This window comes from Centropristis striata, chromosome 20 (assembly GCF_030273125.1).
Source record: "Centropristis striata isolate RG_2023a ecotype Rhode Island chromosome 20, C.striata_1.0, whole genome shotgun sequence".
Lineage (NCBI taxonomy): Eukaryota > Metazoa > Chordata > Actinopteri > Perciformes > Serranidae > Centropristis > Centropristis striata.
Window position 1 is genome coordinate 8,939,296 of NC_081536.1, and position 22,240 is coordinate 8,961,535.

A 22,240-nucleotide genomic window follows, 5' to 3' on the forward strand; every position below is an offset into this window, starting at 1 on the left:
AGTAACGCCTTTGGGAAATTATCATTGCTTGTAAACATATTTTTTTTACTTTTAGGTTTGACTTTGAATCTTTGTTGTGTTACATAAAACATTTTATAGTGTGGCAATGCAATTTAGTCCTGTTTTACATTAATCTATGTACGTCTGAAGCGCTCTAAGGCATAATGAGAGTAGAATCTCCTCACCACCCTATTCCAACTGAAGGGAAAGTTTGCATTGAATTTCCAAACAATCTATGTAAATGTCATTTTTTGGCTTGGTGGTCAAACATTAATATTAAAGGGGACATATTATAATAATTTTAAGGTTTGTACCTGTATTTTGATACAAAATACTTTGTCTTCTTGCTTAAATGTTCAAAATTTGTATGTTGCTATTTTTCATGCTGCATTTCTAAATATACCTGTAATATATAATATAATATAATATACCTGAAACACTTTTACGTACCTGTCTCTTTAAGTCCCCCCTCTCAAAAAAGCCCAGTCTGCTCTGATTGGTCAATGTTTCTGGATCTTCCGCATCTGCACCATAGACTGTATATAAATAATGGACGTAGTCACCGTGACGTCACCCATTGGTTTGTGGACTGCCCGTTGGAAGCCTCGAGTTCAGCGTTACACTCGTCGCCATCTTGCGTCGCCATCATGTTTCCGATACGCGGAGCAGACCATAATTGGACTGTGGCAGAGCGCGAGGGATCTGACGACACTGACTACAGCCTCTCTACACCGGCAACCCGACTGAGAGAAGCCGCTGCTAATTCACGTTAGCATTAACTGGAGCATTAACTGGGATGTTAGTTTTGGCTAGCAAAAAAACCAAAACAAAATGTATCTTTCTTACCTCAGAAAACTGAGCAGCGACTCCTTGGAGTGTCTGTTAGTCCAACCACACGCTGAACAAGACATTTTACTGAACAAAACTTTCAAATAAACTGTCATTAAGTGAAAATATAGTGTGAAAGGGTCAAAGTTATGAGACCAAACCGCTAAATGTCCTCTTTTCTATCTATATAACGTTATATATAACTTTATTGACACGTTGCCGTGGATACGCTCTACTTCTCTCCTGGTGACGGCTCGCCTTGTCAGTGACCTGTCAATCAAAGCTAGAAACGCCCCAAATCATATGATTCTTTATCTTCTATTTTCTTCTAAATGGGGCCATTATTAGAACTATTGACATCAAATTGTCTTGAAGAAGATTTTTTACTAGCGATTGAGACCATAATGTTGTCCCTGAAAAATTTTTCTGAGGTAATAAATCAAGTGAGAAGTTTTCAAATTTAGCACTGAAATGAATGGGCAGATTTCTTTTGCAGCCAAACTTAGCACCCCCTATTGGAATTTTCGGTGAATTGCAGGCTTTATGCACTTCCTGGTGGCTTCCATGCTCAGGCACGGAGATTGCCGCCTGATCTGCACCCACAGCATTTCTGCACCATCATTGCAGCCTGGGAATGACTGTAAAAGCAATGTAGCAGTACTTTCTACCTTTATATTGAATAGTTGTGACATCACAACCTTATGAATGTCCTGATGGCTCGTTTAAAGGCGCAGTTTCTTAGTGTGGTTTTTTTGCCATTTTCACAGTATTTATATGTAATTCACACACATTCCTCCAAAAAACACTATTTGATTCATGGCCTCCATTATTAATATCATAGTGTTTATTTTGTACACCTTAGGGTCCCAGTTATTGCACAATAAGTAAAAGCTGTAGTTTCTTTTGAACGGCAGCTTATTGACCCCATACATCCATATTATTCTGTAACTGTATTGCTGCCGCAGCTCGAATTCCCTGCCAGAATGAAAATGAGTCAGTTCGGTTTCTTGGCAGAAATCTAGCATCAGTAAATATCCCACATCACACACAGCCGCAACAATTCGACAAATTCTGTTCCTCCTCCACATTAACAGACCGGAGGAGACTCTCTTGGCAGTTCATGGACACTTTTTATAGCCTCTGGAGTCTTGAATACAGGCCCCTCCTATGAGTTGTATGCCTGACTTGGTATAGATAAGGAAGAAGCAATAATCCTGCTGCAACATGCTATCTTAGTACTAAGGTCCATTGCCTATCTTATTGCTGAGGACACTGTTTGAAAGCTTCAGTTCGGGTTGAAAAGTCCACGTCAAACACAATAATTAACAATGGAAAGTGTGTTTCATTAACTGGCTTCAACAATCGCTTCAAGAATGAATTCTGCTTGTTTGCAGGGCTGACAAAAATCACAGCACCTCTCGACTGGTGCCGAACCCTGCATGCTGAGAAGTAAAACACACTTTAGTCTTGGATGAAATTAATAATCTGAGATGAACTAGAGGCCTAATTTACTGAAGAGTTCCTTGCGTAAAAATATGTTCATAACTGTTTCCACTGCGGCCATAATACATGCTCCGTCCTTTCCTGTCAAATATAATTTACCAAGGCTGAAAGTCGTTAAAAGAAAGGTAATTGTGTGTGTAATAACATGTAGAGAGAGAAGGTATGAAGCAGACATCCATTCGTAGATTGGAACTCCGATAGCGGAAAGGACACACAGCAGATATGTCATTAGACGATTACTGCTACACCAAGCCTTCTCATGCCAGCCTTCTTATTATGGGCTGTTTCACTGATTACTATTGATTAATTAATGTATAGCTTACATTTACTGGCAGCATGGTGGATTAGTGGTTAGCTCTTTCACATCACAGCAGAGTCCACCTGCCACATGGGGCCTCTGTGTGGGGATGTTCTCCCATTGTCGGTGTAGCTTTAAGGGTCGGAAACCTGCTTGTAGTTGTGGATAATAGCTGTGAAAGTGTCAATGTTGTGTTAGTCCAGCGACCTGTCCTTGGTGGGCCAATGCATGCTGGGAAAAGCTCCAGCCTCCTGCAGCTCTGAACAGGAGAAGAATCTTATATTAAAACAATGTATGAAGCAATTTACTCCCTTAATTTATAATAATTTGACATTTGTGGAAATATTGGCTTTCTTGCACAGTTTTAGGTGAGAACATTAATAGCACTGTCATGTATGTACAACACATAAGAAACTAGTGCCAGCACTGGTGCAGTCACCAGGCAACAAGCGGAGACTCTAAGCTGAGAAATGGTCCAGCACGTTTTCCCCCATTCAACAATTTATCATTTTCATACTTAGGCTATTGTACAATGTATAACATGCTTATTAGTGAGCTTTAAATGTGCTCTTAAGCCCTTGGACTGTTCCCAGCCAGTGTGATAAGCTTAGCCATCTGGCTGTAGCTCCATATTCAGTGTACAGACATAAGAGTAGTATCTATTCTGCCATCTAACAAGATTTGCAAGAAAACAGGTGTATTTCTAAAAAAATAAACCTAATATTATGTGTTTTATCACAATGGTCCTCAGAACATGATTATACAAATCCTGTGCAAAGAGATCTGTATTATCAATTAAGAACATGGCTAATGGGGTGCCTGCTAAAAACATGGCAGGTTGTAATGGGCTGATTGCTCGGCCTCTCGTATTGCTGCTTGCAGCTTTCTCGAGAACTGCTCATCCTAACAACTTCACACTCGACACTGTGTTTCCTTGGCTTCTGAGTGATACGCCTGCCATGACATAGTACGTCACTTGCTATTTGTGACCAAGCTATTTGGGGCACAAAACCATTCATTCAGACAGTTACTGCGCTGATGCTTAAAATGTTTGAGTTATAATGTACCATCCACAGATGTACCTGGTTGGTAACATCTCTGGTTTCTCTTTCTTCATCTATTCTTGAAAGCCCTGTAGAGAGCTATTGGGAGTTGTAACCAGCATGCAGTTTGGTGGTATTACAGTTAATAGGGGTCTCCTCTCAAAGCTTCACACAGTGTGTACATAATGCAACACTAATAAATATGTCCAATATGTCTCAAGAGCCTTGGCACACCTGCAAAGTGCGAAGTTGTTCGGATAAACTGACTTCCAAATTATAGGACAGACATAAATGCAGACAGACGTCCTCCATCCATTTTAGTGACACAAAATGCAGGTTTTTCAGAGAACCTCAACTTTGTATTTAGCTCAAACTAAGTGGTTAAAAGCACTCATTACAAAAATGTTATTTTAAAGCAGGTGAGAAAAATGACATTTTTTATGTTTTATTGCACCTGCCATCTTCCACACATTTTGAAACTCAATTTTGCACGTCCTTTTTGGGTAAATCAGGCCTTAAATGTTCCATTTTTTACGCCCTTGCCTCTTAAATGCACTGGTGACGGTGGATGGTTTTGAAAATATAATCACTATCTGACCTTTCTGGTTGTTACTGCTTACCGTAGAGAGCCGAGAGCAGGTTGATGGAGTGTTAAAGTTCTGAGTGGCTTGTACTGTAAAAGTGTCTGTGATCAGAACCCCCGAGTCTGAACAACGCCAGGTACACAGGGTTAATACAAGAAGTTTATGAGATGCACTGGTTGTTGTTCAGTGTGGGCAGTCAAGGTGCTCTCAGTGTTTATAATGGAAGAGTATTCCACTTTATCTCCATCTTATCTTTCCTCAGTGCTGGGAGGCAGAGAACATCTGAGTGCATACACTAACTTGAAGGTGAAAGTATTTTAGTCATTCCAGTCTACCGTGACCCTCTGTAGTGCACCTGCCTACAAACACACACACACACTAACACACACACACACACACACACACACACACACACACACACAGAAATGCTCACATCCACAAAGATCAAAGCAAACATATTTCGCAGTTTTCCTCCAGTTTGATTTCAGTCTGCTTGTAAGCAACCTAATTGAGATATGGTGAATAAATAACTCACTGCTAATCCTGGTTTGGGTGTAGAGCAGCTAGAGGCTGGTCATCTCTTTCATCTACCATGGACGGAGCAGACGCTGCCTCCCCCTGCATACACAACAAGTTTCACATGATAGCTCTGCCGTCTCACACGCACAGCTCCGACCACACGGTGTGTTTGAATAGCAGCAAAAAGGCAAATTACCCTGGCCTGTGACGGGAATAGAAAATAAAACTGCCACTTTCACGCGTCATTATTTTAAGCCTCTTTTTAGCTCATTGTAAAGTACTGTAGGTCCTGTTGGGAAATAGCATGAGGTTTGCTGTTTTCCATTTGTGTTGTGATGATTCCCAAACACTTTGTGCTAATGAGGATGCACCCTGACTTGTTATTTTTGTCTGTTTGTGTCTTTTCTTCAGCAGGAGGTACTGTCTGCTCCTTTCACCCGTCAGACTGTCAGGAGAGCACATGGCCTACGGTCTGCAGCCCACTCAGCACTCTTCACCCAGCCTCCCACTGCCCTGTCTCCACAGGTTAGTGTGTCTTCTTCATAGTCAACTGATCCTTGAATATTCTGATCTCTCTGTTTTATTTAGCTTTATGTTGTAGGCGTCACATAGGTAATTGCAGGTGTGTGTGTGTGTGTGTGCAGGTGTGTGTGCACTTATATGTAGTAATGACATGGAGTGTAGAAACAGAGAGAAATCATTGATTTCAGTACTTTAAATGTTTTTACTTTTGGGCCTAGTTAAACTGCTCCCAGTGTAAAAATCCAATGAAAAAAAGTGAATGAGAGAGAGAGCTCCTCTGTTTGCTCCCATCAGCTGTTTTGTGCCTCCCGCAGGTACTGCGAGTGATTGCTATGTTCTTGTGGGTGCTCTGAATAAAAAATGTGTTGTTTGATTTTTGTAAAATCACACATTCAGCAACCCCATATTGCCCTAATCGAATGATCCATTGTTTGATAGCCACATTTTCCCCAACCGCATCAATTCGACTGTTAGATTTGCAGTCGAATCAAGCGCCTTAGATTAACTTGAATATTTGTCTATTTGAACTCAACAGTTTTGGTTAGTGTTTCCAGAGTTCCAACAATCACCAACTCGGATTTGATTGAAAAGAAACCTTAATTTACAGAGTTAGATGTAGAGGTCGACCGATATATCGGCCGGCCGATCGGGCCGATATTTGTGTTTTTTTACTTGTATCGGCCAACATGTGCGTGCGTTCGCCGATCAATTAGCCCATTTCACTGAGCCAACACCAGGCAAGGCTCGGTGCAACATCTGCCATTGGCTGGTGAGCTGCTGCTGATACCGGAAAAAAGAAAAACACATGAAATATAAACTCATCTGAGGCGCCACCACCTGGAGGCCTAGAACAACATACACATTGTTTGCTATCCAACTGTTAATATGTTGTTTTTTGTTTTGTTAATAAATGTTTATTTTTTTGTTTAAATTGAGACCTATGTAACATTTGTTATCATTGTGTCATTTTTATCATGTAAATGGAGGGAGAAAAGGCAATATCGTCTTCAAGAATTGGCCCAAAAAAATTGTCAGCACGTATTGGGGATTGGTTAAGACTGATGTCAAAATAATCGCATCGGCCTTAAAAAACCTGTATCGGTCGACCACTAGTTAAATGTTAAAATTCTTTGGGGGCAGACCATACAATTGGAAAACAAAGTGAGAAAAATTGCCCAAAGAGCAACTAGCAATGTATTCAGCCAATCGTAGCTGAATTCAAATGGTGCAGCATTCAAATGTTGATTTAGGGTTTGAATATCAAAATCACCAATGAAGCTTTTCAGTACAGCCCTTGTGTCTATCATAAATAAATTGCACATAACATGGCAATTATTGATAGCTGTTCCATAGCGCCTCTACAGCAGATCTATATCTATTACAGCTAGTGTGTGTATGTGTTTGGCTCATCGATGTGGACAACACATCAATCCACAGCCTTTTAATACATAGACAGCAGCTGGCATCAGCCTCGTCAGCACTATCTGACGCCGTCATCACTCTGTTGCAGATGTTAAAGTCGTTTGGAAAGGCCAGTCAGAGTTCTGGTGTGTCGTTATGAGGCCCAGATTTCCAATTGTTTCAGATATCTGATAAATATTGGTTTATTGTTTATCAGCCGTTAGTTTAATCTGCGTTATTCTGTCTTCGGAAGCTGCCAACTGCAGCACTGCAATGGACGGTTTTATTCCTGTGTGACCTTTCGGATGCTGAAAGAAGGAAACTGTACTAAACCTCACATTCTGCACCACATATCTTCTGTTGGCAGCTTCAGTCTAGATTCATTTTGGATTGATATCAACCAATAAAACACCTGTCATCCAAATCCCAATAATCCCCCCCGCTTGTGCTATGTTGTTTTGACGAGGAGTAATCTGTTGTTGCTTCTATTATTCTCAGTTTACCAGTGATTAGCATGCACGTATACTCAGGAGAGAGAATCCTTTGAAGGTTGGTGAGGTCGCTGGACGGCAGCCTTGTGATAAAGCCATTACCGCAAGAAATCTATTCAAATGAATTCATAAATCCCTCTGTTCAAAGCAGCTCTCTGCCGGGCTGCTGGTATTCTGATTCCATGTTGACATGAAGCAGCATATGCAGCCGTATGAAACCAGCTACCTATCAAACCTTAATTCAGCCTGCAAATCAACACTTTGACAAGTACACATTTGGATTATAAACACCAGAAAGTTTTGCAAATTCAATGTGCCATGTAAGAGCGCAGAACAAGCTGTTTCAGCGACATGTGGCTTTGGTGTGAAAGCAAACTTGTCAAAAGCGTTCCACCGGGTCATTTAATCACACTGCTGTGAGTGTGAAACACAAACCTAATAGTTGTGTGCGCATGCAAAACCTCATTGCAAATTATGATTAGTGCCACACGGAGGGAGTCTGTTGTTTCCTCTTTTAGGTCGGACAGACAAATTAAAGCCACATAAGTTCTAATATACTTAAGTGACATGCAGGTGTTTAATCCACCTGCCACTGTCTGGCCCTCAAATTGAAATTCGTTATTTGACAAAATAATGGATGAGTCTGTGTTGTTGTGTGTGTGTGTGTGTGTGTGTGTGTGTGTCTCTCTCTCTGGCCCTGTAGTGCGACATCAATGCCAAATGAATTTCCTCCTCAGTTATAAATTTGATTGACTGTTGCCATCTGTTTTTGGATCTCACCGGTACAGATTTGATTTGTCTCATTGTCTTTTTTCCTGCAGTGTTATGTTGCAGTAACAAACTAGTGAAAGTCTTGGTTTTCTGCATAGCTAATCAGTGTAGTTTGATGGTTTATGTGCATAAAACATGTCATAGATCTCAGCTGGAGTCTGCAGTTCTTGTGAAAGTGACACTTAACAGATTAGATTTCAGGTAAGCTTCACAATAGATTAGAATTGATTTTTTTTAAATGAACTAATTTTGGATTTTATTCAAAATTCAATTGTAATTGAGTTTCCGTACACTGATTTCTGACCTTAGAAACAGCAGCTGACATAGTCCATTTAGTAGCCTCTTCTGGGGCTTTTAATCATATCACACACATAATTATCTTTTTTTTTCAGGATTCAAAGAGGACCTATTTGTCACATACTTATATTTCTATGTGCAGTTAAATTTGGGTGTGGCGACCTCTAGAAGGTATGCTAAAAGACTAAAATGTGCAGCAATTAATTTGAACAAAAGTGTTAAAAAAAAGATTTGAAAGAAATCACTTAGCCTGAACGATATGTAATTTTTAAAGCAGATGCAGATTTTTAGACAGCAATACCCAGAGATAACCTGGTGACAATGAAGTACATTTTTTGAGAATTAAATGAATGAAAATAGACCTTTTTCTATGTGGATTGTGCACTGATTTCGCAATGATATTACCTTGCCCAAGGTACTCTTAAACAGATAACTTTATAAAAAGAACATTAAACGTTATTATACATTATTTTGCATTCAATGTGTTAAGTTTCAAGGATTATTTGAAAAGTATCTTGGGTTCACACTGTTTTGTCAGCTCCTTTTTCCAAAGTCAGGAAACACAAAAAGAAAATAGAAATTTGAACAGTGAAAACTGATCATGTGACATGTTTTTACAACTTTCAGATTAACCTCCGGATGAGATTTATCAGCTATTATTAATAAAATTTCCGTGTTTCCTCCACGGTATCACTTGAGGATTAGTACAAACCTGTCGCCCTGTTCTCAGCACAAGGTGTCATACCAGCGACCTTCCACTAAGAACATGACGACCAGTCATAAGATCTGGCAGAAGGACGTCTCGGCGCTGCCACTCTGTCCTTCGTCTCTTCTCCAACTTGGCTTGATCAGACCACAATTCTTTGTACTTGGTATTCCTGTGAGTAAGGTCCAGCTACAATCCAATAACGCAGACGCATTATGTTAAAAAGATCAGCTCAAGGTTAAGTGTGTATATATTTTTCACCAGGAAATGCGCTGGAGCCGACCAACAAGCTTGCACGGGATGAAAATTTTATGATGAGAACAGGATATTTGTTCCTTGAGTGCTTGCAATCCTTCGGCTGTGGATGGCAGTGCATTAGCTCATCTCCCTCTCTTCCTTGTGTGTTTGTGTGGTTACGTGCATGGGAGTGTACGTGCTTTGTTTTGTGTTGTGTATTTCTGTGGCGTTGTACTGTATGAAATGGAGAAGGCAGGCATTGGTTTGCACAGAGTGGGGGTGGTTGTACGGGGAGAAATGAGCAGCGGCTTCCCTCGGACTGTGTTTACATTTTACTGCAGCAGGCCGCTCTGCGAGGCATTGTGGGGGGAGGCTGGGGAATGACAACAGAAGAAATGTATACATTACTTACTCTGCGGGCAAGCCAAAACATCAGCTGTGGCTTATTCTAGCAAGGCCTCATTCACAACGGGGTGAAACAACAGAGCTGAGAGGGAGACAGTCGATAATCCCGAGTGTCCCTCTCCGTGCCACGTCGCCTCCAGAGGGAGAGCTGTTTGTTCAGAGGGCAGGGGAGGGAGGAGACACGGGAGGCTCAGTAGGGAGTGTTTGCCTTGCTAGGGCGTGTTGTCTTTGCTAGGTAGGGCTGAGGATGATTGTCATAACTGCAGCACGAGAAGGGTACATCAGCAAAACCCGGACACCGTACGGAAACTCCAGCAGAATGAAAATCAGGTTGGATAAACTTGTCAGCCTTGCAAACAGCGTCTCTAACCATGCTTGCTGCGCCGTCTGCTAGGCATTACTTTCAGTCAACACTTTTTTTTTTTTTTCGTTGACATATCTCTGCCTCGCTCCTGCATTGCTGCAGTACAGGCACTTGTCTCCCATTTGGCTAGGCCAGCACTCCCTCCTCCCTCTCTTGCTCCTTGGCATCCATCAGGTTAGCTGCAGCTTCCCATGAGGCCTGATGGGTCACGGCTACACACATACACACTCACACACACATACAGAGCCATTCTCTGCAGCACTATTCATGCATGGACCTCTCGACCCATCTGCGGCTCAGCTCCTACAGATGGAGCCGAGGCAATTTGGAGGAGTTGTCAAATGTCAGGCAGACACATGAATGGAGAAATCTGAAATGACGACGAAACAAGTTGTTGATTCTTCACTGAAATCTGGCCAGTTCATGCAATTCATGACATGTTTAATATGGCGCAAGAATACATGGCGGGGTACATTAGTGGATGGATTGAAGATAAAAAGACAAGACCGGATGATTTTTGTAGCACCTCAGAAATAGTCTGGGTCAAACTCTCACTGTCACCTGGAAATATGTCTGGTTTAGGTGAGTTGTTGTGTGACCGGGGTCTTGCAAAGTCTGGAAAGTTTGGAAAATACTTAATTTGTTCCACTTAATTACCTGACCGGGTGACCCACGCACTGAAAGACATCTTGCAACATGCTAACCATACGTTAGTGATGTCTCGGGGGCCTTGGCATGGAACATTTTAGGAACCCATATGCAATAGATCAAGTAAACCAAAAAACTTTAAAAATTTGAAATGTAACAATCAAAGAAAGTATGAACAGCTGGTAAAATACACAACGTGTCGATGTAGAGTGTTAGATGTGATGATAAAGGCTTTTAGAGTCTGGAAATGTAAGATTTAGGTACTGTGGACGTCCTTGAATTTTACTCTTAAAAAGCTGTATGAAATACCGCTAGTTCGTAAATTTGTTTCATAAACGACCTTGTCTTGCCGTTCCTTGATTTTGTCTGGTTCCTTTTATCTTGTCAGGTCTTCATTTACACATTTTAGTTGCCGCCTTCAAGCAAATGACCCTTCTCCTTGACTTTTAGATGTTTCTTTTTTTTCCGTTTTGGTGCCAGTCGTATGATAGAAACGACATCAGCATGCCCACTCGCTCGCTGTGAATTCTCCAGAAAATGAACTGCACATGGGCTTAATGTGACATTACAAATATTTAATATTAGGCAGCTAAAAGGCAGGATAAAGTCCAACTGATGTTTTCTCGAGTCTCAAATATGTAGGATTTTGGATGTCTCTTTGTGGTTATTTTCCCCTCTTCCATATTCATTGTGAGTCTCTTTGTATCTCTTTGCAGCTGTTTTTCATCTCTGGCCCCTGACAGTGTGGGCCCCTGGGTCTGGTAGGTGCATGCGGGTAATGTCGAGATAGGTTCAGGGTTGCCTGTGTGGAAGAGACTTGGGGCAGGGGAGTCGGTGCTGCTACTGCAGTCTGCAGCACTTGAGTCCCACTTGACAGGCACTTTGAACCTGTTCCCTGACTCAAGTCTTCAACAAGGTTGTTTACGTCAATGGCAGCACGCCTTTTCCCTGAGAAAGCATCTACCCTGTCTTCTAATGTTCCTCTTCACGGCAAAAAGGACATAGATCAGTAAAACAATAATACTGTTCAGTCAGTTAAGTGTTTATTCCACTTTCCTCTCTCTTTGTGTGGTGATTCTGTCAGTAATCCACACTGGCTTGGGCAATCACACGTTTTCTGGCAGGTGGGTGTAGCTCAATAGCAGAATGAGACGTTTTATGCAATGCGCACACTTGCATCAGTGTGGTGGAGAGTTGGAAATGGCCAATTACTGAAAACAATGGTTGCTGCCTTCTCCAGGAGGCAGGTGTGTTATGAAAAGAGCCATGGAAACAGTTTGTGGCTCTATATAAATGATACATTGGACTGCTAGAGGACAAGTAGTTTACACTCTCTGTTGTTTCCTTAAAGTTCCCTTTAACTGTTTTTAGAGTGCGTGTGTGTGTGCACGCTTCCATTGCTTCCTCTCCTTTTATGGCATCGAGTCAGCAAGAGTTTGTGCCATATCGTCCATTTACTCTGATTGACTATAAACTGAGTGGAGCTGCTAGTCCAAACTTGTAGCTCATCACGCGGCCAGCCGGAGTCAGGAGGAGATTTTGTTTGAACGTTGTCACAAAGTATTTGCGGCCAACACTCATTTTAAAACCGGACTTATTTTTACTTTTAGAATGTCACCAAGGAGATTTAGAGGAAAAACAATGCAAAAAAAAAAAAAAAGTAATAAAGGCTTTTCTCAAGATGTTTATTCTCACAGTGGTTCATATATCCACTCTTAACAATCGTCCTTTTTTATAAGGTCATATAACGTCATGCCTTTTCCCAGTTTTCATTAATTTGGACTGAAGAGACCACAGGTTTCTTTCTATTGAGTGGGAGCAGAGGGGTGGAGTGAGAAACGTGAGTGGAAGATACTGTGTGCAGTTTGAGTCATAATTCTTAACACAGAGACATGATACACATATGTTTGATTCAGTGTCACTTACACTTCCCCAGGATATCCTTATTTCCGTCCATTGTGAGTAAATGTCCATAAATCTGCTTAGAAATGTCTTGTAACTGCAGAGATTTTTCATGTTTTTAGGTTTTTTTCAGTTTCAGAGTATTCCCGTGGTAGCTTTCAGTACACACATGGGTAGATTGCAAAGAGGAACTGCTGACAGGTACTTCTGCATACTTTTAATGATGCCAAGTTTCCAAAATGTGACACAATGTGGCTCAAAAACCAGGGCTAAATTTGTAGCCCACAGCTAATTGACTGTCTCCATGGCAGTATTGCAGTTTACTTCCTGTTTACATCCCCAAAAGCCCTGGAATGATAGAAAGTGTAGTTACAAGACTTGATGCATAGCCTTTCCCGAAATAGAAGTAAGAAAACAAAAATAATAACTATGTATACAAAACCCACTGAGATAGTTCACCATTAACGTGAAAGAATAGAGCATCTTTATTTCGAAACATGCTTAAAAACTAAACAAACAGATAAAAGCATACAGGCCTTACGACTAAGTGCAATGATGTAACAAACAGTCTCAATAAACAAATTCTCCAGGCACTTAAACTTTAATATTTCATGTTCGAAAAAGAGGAGGATGAAATCAAAACATATTTATACCTTTACCCCTTTTGTTAATTATATGTATGCATTTATAAATATTAAATTGTCTATCCAATATAGCAACTATCTCAGGTATGAAATATTTTTGATGACTAACGTTTTAGAATATCCCATCAAAGTTATTCTTAAATAAAAAATAAAATTGTCAACTACCTTATTTTCACAAGGATATACAAAAATAGGCTTTACCTGGTGTTTATTTGATATAGGCTATTTATTTCATGCCATATTTTGATACATGTCATTATAGATATGAAATGACTCAAATGGGGATTGAAGATTTTGGCCATGTCGCTCAGCCCTGGGGAGCAGTTGTCTCGATTTTGTCTGTCAGACTTTGAAATCCCCTGATTTAAAGTGACTGCCCTTTCTCTGGCTTAGCTGCACCTTCTGAAGGAGACTGTAGACTGAAATGACTGTTGTTCTAACCTATCACACACAAACACACCCTCATAAATCACTACATCTGAGTTGCACAATGCTTTCTTTCCCTTCCTAATCCTAGAAATATTTTCATCAGAAACAAGCCTAAACTTATATTACTTCTGTTTGAAAGTGACAGGAGAGGAATTTGCCAATCCCTTATATAAGATTTCCCTACAGTCCACTCTATTTCATGAGCTCTTCACTTGCAGTGTTATTTCCGTGAATGTACATAGAGCCTATATGGAAAGGCGTGTGCTCAGCTTATCTCAAAGACTCGAGCAGGGGCAAATAATAAAAGCTGTTAAACTAACAAAAGATTGATTGGACTTGCATGCTTGTGCAGAAGGCCTCTCCTGATTGTTCTGTACACGACGAGTGAGATTTTATAATCTTTATCTGAAAAGGCAAAGAGAAATGAATGAGGAAGAAAGCAGTTGTCACACTTCTGTGACCGGATTCTTTACATGTTTATTTGCATCTCCCGTTTTACAAAATTGCTGTTAACAGAAGGATTTTGAAAAGTTGACCCACTACAAATACATATAAGCCTCCATTCCACCCGATCATCTGCAAAGCACTCGTAGACTTGTTCAGCTTTAATTAACTCAGCAGTTAATTAGGATGTTGCTAAGCCCGTTTTTATGTAATTGTCTGTTTTGAGTGGCAATCCAAAGCGAGACGAGTCATCGCAGCTGTTATCAGATTTCAAGAAGTGTCGTTCGTCAGCCGAGAAAAACAAAAAAGCTCAATCGGTCCAATATTTCCAAACTACTCTTTGTCACTGATGGTGTGAAAGGAGCGGAGTGAGTAATACTTCTCTGGTGCCTTCATATCCAATTGATTATTCCGTCATGACTCACAGATGCTGGTCGGCTTAATAAAGCTTAACATACCTGTAAGGCTGAGATGCCATCACTGTGTCTAATTACATTATTGATCCCTTTGTGCTGTTTGTGTGTTGGTGCATTTCACAGGTATTGCACAAAAGAAATTGCAACAAAAGAAGATATGAGATTCTGATATCTGGTTGGGTTGTGCAGGATGAAGGCAGCCCCAGTGTTGCTAAATATCAGTAAGAAAACAAAGATGGGGGTTAAATGAATCAAACTGTTTTGATTCCCAAAGGAAATATCCGTTCCCAGATCAACCACAGGTAAAACCTTTCATTTTTGATAAATACACTGAAAAAAATTACTTTTTCTAAGTCTTTTTTTAACAAAAGAGACTTGCACTGGCCGTCATTCACACAAATTTACGCCATAACTCTGTAATAGAGGGAAAGATTGGAAAGGAAAGACCATATTTCACATTTGGTCAGATACTGAATTGGTAACACTAATCTTGGGCGGCCACCTTGAAAGTGAAGTGATTGTATCGATCTTATGTGCTGCCGTGTTGTGTGTAAAGCATCCACCTCATAGAATTCTTTGCAGCAACATCCATATTTGATGCATTGGCTGCTTTCATGGCTACATATGAGTCTGCACAGACATGGTTTGTAAACTGCAAATTGGCTGGTTGGTGGAGAATAACCTCAAGAATAGAAAACTAGAATAACCTCAAGTCGGTTATTCTAGTTTCACTTTACCCAACCCTTGTTTTCTGCCATCTTCTCTTGGATTAAAGGGCCCGACAAACCTCATCCCTAATAATCTGAATACCTGACAACCTCCAGAGGTGTGAACTTAAAGCTGGTAAATCCTGTAATGTAAATGTGCCACCCAGACACTGATATAAACAGCTATGTAGCAGAAATCTGAATATAAATAATCTTCCCGTTGGTATCTTTTGACATAAATTGAAAAACTACTCTCCTAAGCATAATCATCACACATAATCATCAAACTATGAGTATTTATGGGTGTCCCCAGCTTACCCGCATTACCGCCCTAATCGCGTTATGACTTATTTACGTGTGTGTAAATGAAGACGCTTCTTGAATGTCTGCAAAGTGATGAGTCAAAAGAAAAGCCCTGGCCTTTGAATTTGAGACGCTGACTAGACAAGATGACATTTGCAGCTGATATTTTAGAAGGCTGTATTTATCTCTGAAGGTATAATGCGCCATCGTATCATCTGCAGTTGAGGATACCAAATACAACAAAATAAAATCAACACATAGTTGTTAAAAAATGATTTGTGGTGATATCAAAGGGCTTTCTTTATTCCAGTTTACACCAGTGATCAGGCTGGAGCCACGCTGGGTCTGGCAGCTTGTCGGCTGAAAGGCTCCACTATCAGACAGACAGTGATCACACTGAAGCTGTTAAACCTCTAATTTGTAGTAATATAGTAAAAGTAGCCCTTGGTGGGTTACTTACATATTAACATCTGTTAAAAATGGTGTTTTGCTTCAAGGTACCTGAATCACTTGAATTATCTCGGAATCCTCCCTAGGAAGCGAGCTAGTCCAGCGTGATGGGGATACTTGGGTGCCCTTGCCTGAGCTCATTTGCCAACATCCAAGCTGCAGTGACAGAGGGAGGGAATTGGGCAGGAACAATAGCAGCGGGGGGTCGAGCTGTGGCAGGCAGGGGCCCTTGAGAAATTAAATCACATTCAATGTGGAAGGAATTGGAAGGAGAAAAGGCAGCAGCATTCAGATGATGAGGATTAAGATATTGTGAATGGGAGCACGAGGACAGGGAGATATGGTGACAGCGTTTTTTTGTCAAAGCATTAGCGGCTGAATAGCTCACTTCAATTTTAGGTCATGATGTCATTTAGGGGAGATGAAAGGGCAGAGATGAGAGGAAGAGCTAGAGGCGGGATGAGACAGGATGGGGACGATCTTTAACAAAGTCGTCATCAGACATGCGGTCTGATCCGCCGTTAATATCAGATGGTTAATTAGACGCTGTTCGGTTTTTTAGTCTTGTGTGGTCTGTGAGTCAGGGTGCTGTGTTTGTCATGACTCCCAGACCAAAGGGGGCAAGAGACTGAGCTGAATAGTTTGAAGCATCGAAGCTTCATTCATAACGTTGACATTTCAATTCTAAATCAACGTTTTGAATGTTGCTCAGCTGTTTTTTGGCATGTCTATTCGTCACTATTTCTGCACAGTATGTAGATAAAGGAAAGTCATTAGTACTATCAAAATACTCGAAGAAATCGTCTTCTAAGTACCTAGTCATCTTGGAGAAAAATTGGCGCACAATTCACAGAAAAAAGGTCTGTTTTCATCCCAGCTTGAAAATTCACTATATTGGTAATCTGTGAACATTTCCCCTTTAAAAGTCTCCGTCTGAAAAATCTGGGTAGGGTTGTTTCCGACTCATGTGATCCAAATATGAACTGTTTTTTCATTGCCACATCTGTTGTGACATCTCTCGTGGTATAATGCTATAAGCCTTAGGGCACAGTTATTATTTAATCATTATGTTATGCCCTTATTGGATTAGCCTGCTGCCTACATGTTTTTATTTTAATGAAACAGACCAGTTCTATGTATTAAAGAAGTGTGGTGACTCATTTAGTCTAATGAATCATTTAATTCAAATTAAAAGGATCATGCCATCAGTATGTATGACAACAGACACTCAAAGCCTCATTGGAAAACTTTGATTAAATAAAAAAAATGTAATGTAATAAAATGTAATTTACAGCCCGAGAAGAGAGCATCACATCACACGCAGTTATGAGAGTATGAGATGCAGTCCAGGACCCTTTGAGAACCGAAAGCGGGGCCGTCTGCTTTTTGGGACTGCTGTGACTTCCATTCCCCCGGCCCTCCAGGTGGGCGCGATGATAGACGGTTCACAGGCGCTGGCCCACTTTCTGCTGCAAACTGTCCAAAGTCTGAGAGCGAGCTGCTCCCGGCGCGGCCCCTCGACACAGAACCCGTGAATATTTGATGCTTGTTGTGAATGGCCTGGAGTGAAGCTTTTCTTGTTATTAACAATCAGACAAATAGGACCCAACAGGAATAAATGCTGGACTTACTCTCTTTCTAAGAATACAGTTTCACTGAAAATCTTTCTCTCAACAGTCTCTCAATAATATTCAGCATTATTAACAGTCAAGAACATGATTGAATATTAAACAGGGCTGTTGTTGTACCATCTGCTGATTGACGAGTAAAGAAAACGGGACAGCGAGGTTCATCCGTGGATCCTGGTGAAACCGGTAGTGCCAGAAGCTTGGCGGTGAAGATATGGCTCACTATAGGCTAGAGGTAGGAATCAGCAGAGGCCCCATGATTCGATTTTATCCAGATACTTGAGTCATGACATGATATTATTGCGATTTTAAGTATTTTTTTTTTTCGATATGGTGAGTATTGTGATACAATATATTGCGATTTAACTGTTTAACTGCATTTTGTGTCCACAAAATTTATTTAAATCAAGAATTGTTTTGTCAAATAAGAGAACATTCTCAGTCTATTCATCTTACTTCAGTCTTTTTATTTAATTTTTTTGAGGGCATAAAGGCCAGAAGCCAGGGCACCAAGGCCATAACGTAAAACAATGATTTTATGTCCACTTCCATAATGAATTTAACTTAAGGACTAGTAATGGCGCTTCTGGGGAAGATTGGAGTCTCAGTCGAAACAGTCAAGCAGGTAAAGAAACATCTCATTGTAAAGTAAAATCAATCAATCTTTTGCACTTTGAGAACTAAATGAGAGCAAACACCTCACATAACATTTTTCACAGTCAGGAGATACCGTATTATAGAATCTTTGTTATCCTATACTGTGTCATTTTTTAATTGGTGTCAACATGCTTTCCACTAGGAAATAGCCAGCCAGTGTGGAAAAAATAGCTGGCTAGAATTTTTTTTTCCATAAAAGCCCAAATTTGGTGGCCTCTCACACATTTTAATGTCACTATTCCATCATATACAATTGATGCCCTCATGAAATTCCTGCCTTGCTGATATCAAACATATATGGACGACAACAATTGAAGCATTTTCTTAAACTTTCCTCAACTTTGAGCTTCACCGCTCTGAATTTTTTAAATGAAAAATAAAAAAAACCTTACTTTGCAGCGTTATTTCGACAACTTCCCGACACAATGTCCTAACGTAGTATCTCCAGTTTATTCCTAAAAGTGCGAAAATACTATCGGCAGGCCATCTGAACACTAAATAGGGATACTTGGCGGCCATGAATCCATAAAATATTGCCACGCAAAATATTGCGATACAATGCTGTATCGATTTCTCCCCCCACCTCTACTATAAACTAATTGGCAAACAATTTTACCAGGCACTGTTATAACACCAGAGCTTTACAGACGTCACATATAGCTTGTTTGAACTGCTGTCTCTGTTGCAGGAATAAAACTACACATCATGAAACATCAATGCTTGTTTTATCTGTCATTTTATTTGGAAGATTTTTGCAAGAAATGACTGCCTGCCAAAAAGCCCACACCACTAGACATCAGGCAGTCAGCTGTAGCAGGAGTTGACGTTAGCTGGCAGTAACTAAACAGTTTTGAAAAGGCAGCAGGGTTCCCTCCAGCACAGATTAAAAACCCACAGGTCTGTGATGGGCACAAACACACTGACACTGGAACAGCTTTGAAGCAGTTTATGAGAACATTTTATGTTTTTTATGCTGACCCGACATTAGCAGAAGTGGTTATTCTCTCTGGGTTTTGGCCGGCAGCTGTTGTCCCCTCTTCCCAGTTCGACGTACCAGCACTGAGTCTTTGTACTGGACTGGACCGACCTACTTTCACCCCTGGTTAAACAGACTATAGCTGTTATACACGTCATGCTTTGATTTGTCTCAAACTCTGTTTATGCTGCAGGGATAAATTCCTCCTAAATAAATTGAAGTTTTGCATGTAGGTCAGTCAGTAGTTTGAGTTGAGCTCAAGTCAAACATCCCTACACTTTCCACTCATTTTAAACCAGCAGCCACTGGTTCAGCTTATCCTCTATTCTCTCTATTCTCTGCAAAAATTGGAAACTTTTTTCATTATCATTCAAGCGTGCAGGAGTAGCTTGGATGTGAAACACCGACTGACCACCTAAGGAACAGCACTCAGCTGTTGGAAGTGGTCAGGCAGACGGTGTTAACCATAACCAGTTTTCCTGCTGGCAGGTCAAAGGAGCAGCTGCAGACTTCGTGACGGAGGCATATGGTGTCTACAGCCTCTCCAGACTAGCAGAGGATTTAGCAGTGAAAGTGCTCAGTGAAAACTGGCAACAGTGAGGTTTTGGAGATGTCATGCACAAATCCTGAAAAAGAAAAAATCCACACAGAAAAATATATTTTTTTAATTGTTTTTTGTCTCTTATGTTGACTATTTATTGTAGCTCTGAAATATAAAAATAATCATTGTAGTAACTTGTTAAAATAATGAGGTAAATTTCACCTAATTAGTCAGTGCTGGGTGAATGAAAGTGTTTTACCCTTTACCCATGAGCATATAAATTCACTTTTTGTCACCAGTCACACCCAGAAAACTGGAATATTTTCATCTAGTTTTAGTGTTTTGTTTTTTATTTATATTGGCTTATTCAGCCATACCAATATGTGTTGTTTTTTTGAGCCAGTAACAACGTCATGCTGATGTTTATTTTGAGTCATAAACAAAACCAAAAAGGGTGGTTACTCTAACCAACTGTAACAGTATTTTTAACTTTTATGTTGAACCATCGGTTAACCAAGTGTTTCAGCCCAGTTTTAGTGCTATTTTTGTATTCCTTTTTGGTTATTGAATTTTAACAATAACTGGTTATTTTGACCTAGTAACAACAACATCTTTATATTTATATTTCTGTATCTTTCTCATTAAGGGCCAGTATTTTCCATCTTTATATTCAGTCATCAATTCAACCAAAACTGGATGTTTTGTTGAACATTTTCAGTGTTCTTTTTAGACAAAAAAAAGCTTTGTTTTAAAAGTGTTTTATTTATACGTCAAAATTGCCTCCGATTACAATTACATGCAACTGCAAGAGAAAAAATATGACATGTAAGTTTTAAAAAAGACAGTTTGGACTATGCTCAATATGAGTCACACACAGAATGTTTTCAGTCTGAACAATTCATCCAAATATGGATTATTTCCAAAACTAGGAAAAAACAAACAAAAAACCTCTTGGAGGACATCTAACCGTTCCTAAAAAGATGCTTTTTAACCAGCAGGATGAGCAATAATAGACGTTCTCAGTAATCTAATGGAATGTTTGACACCTTGCCAAAACATTGCTGCTATTGTAGCACCGGCTACAGTAAATGTCCACATGCTCTGTATGAGTCAGTTGTTGGTGCTGCAGCCTCCCGTCAGCTCCTTCAGCAGTGCCTGGTCCAGTCTGTGTCTGAGTGGCATTCATTAGCCCAGTTTTAGCTCTGGCATGTCTGCGTGCCATATGTCCATGTGGACCGCAGCGGAGTAAAACTCAGACAGACTCGCTGACACAGCCAAGAGGGCAGCGAGTTACAATGCTGCGGATTCAGTTTTCCACACGTTCTCGTCCGTCCACTGATGAGGCCGGACAGCTAATGCTGCAGACTAATGGTAAGACAGTGAGATTCAAGCATTGATATTCAGTTTAAGCCATATTTTCATAAACTTTGTACCATTTCAAGGCATGGAAGGCCAATGGACAGCCACTCAAAAAAGGAGAGCACTGTCAGAGTTCTTCAAAAGCAGCATTCCCAGGCCCCGCTCCATAAATAACAGCTTCAGAAGGAATTTGCAGCGGTCTGTGAGACAACAAGCTGCCCTGAATGTCACCTCACATGCTCTCACAGAGCACAGACACAAGCATCCAGGGTCAGCTCTGCATCGAGGGAATCTTGGTGAAACATGCACTCTCCTAGCTGCTTTGTGACCATTTATGGTAGCTGCTGGCGTATTAACTAACATCAGGGTTATCACAACGACCCCAGATCCTCTCCTGGTTCTCAGTTTGCAGGGAGAGAAATGTCTCAATAGTCTTTATATGAAAGGAGATTCCTACAACAATGATCCCATTATTTATGAAGTACATTTTACAGTTGTGCCCCATCCATCCTGTGGGCTGACAGTGTGAAGTGTTTGCCTGCAGGTTAGAGCACAGTGTCTCCACTGATCTGACCTATTAGTCAAACAATACTGCAGTTTTCACTTCATCATTGCTCGCTATGAAGCTGAGAAGTAGAAGCAGAAGGAACCCCTCCCTAAAAAATATCTATCACAATTAATAGCCACCTGGCTGCCTTGAAATTTATACTGACATTTCACTATTTTTTTTTTTTTTTTAATTCCACGATTTTGTAACCCATTTATTTATCACCCAATTGCCTATATCATGATCCTGGGTGCCACCTCGTCCCTATCAGTCTGGGGAGAGCCCTGAACTGGACTCATGCTTCCTCCGAGACATGCGGAGTTATCAGACGAAAAAAAACGTTATTCCCATCAGGCGCCGCGACCGACCAGAGGGAGGCACTATAGCGACCAGGATCAATGTATGTTTTTGTGAGAGGTCCCTGTAAGGGGAACCTCGGGGGACAAGGGGGGCCCTTTTGCAGACACCGACCAGCCCCACGGGCGCTGGAGACATGGAGGTGGGGACACACCTCCAACGCCCACAGCGTCCTGGCGGGAATCAAACCCAGGACCTTCTAGCTGTGAGGCGAGAGCTACCAACTGCGCCACCGTGCCCCCTATTTCACTATTGAGTTTTGC

General features: G+C 40.8%; 1 protein-coding gene across 2 annotated transcripts in view; it reads left to right on the plus strand.

The window, feature by feature from the left end:
• Nucleotides 1-22,240, plus strand: part of mcu (mitochondrial calcium uniporter) — a 72,930-nt gene that overhangs the window by 27,043 nt on the left and 23,647 nt on the right. Inside the window, exon 2 of one of the 2 annotated variants that reach the window (XM_059359303.1) lies at nt 5,190-5,300. In XM_059359303.1, the coding sequence (XP_059215286.1) occupies nt 5,190-5,300 (111 nt within the window). Of the gene's footprint in view, nt 1-5,186; nt 5,301-22,240 lie in introns of both variants that reach the window. The other variant, XM_059359302.1, reaches the window with a different exon arrangement.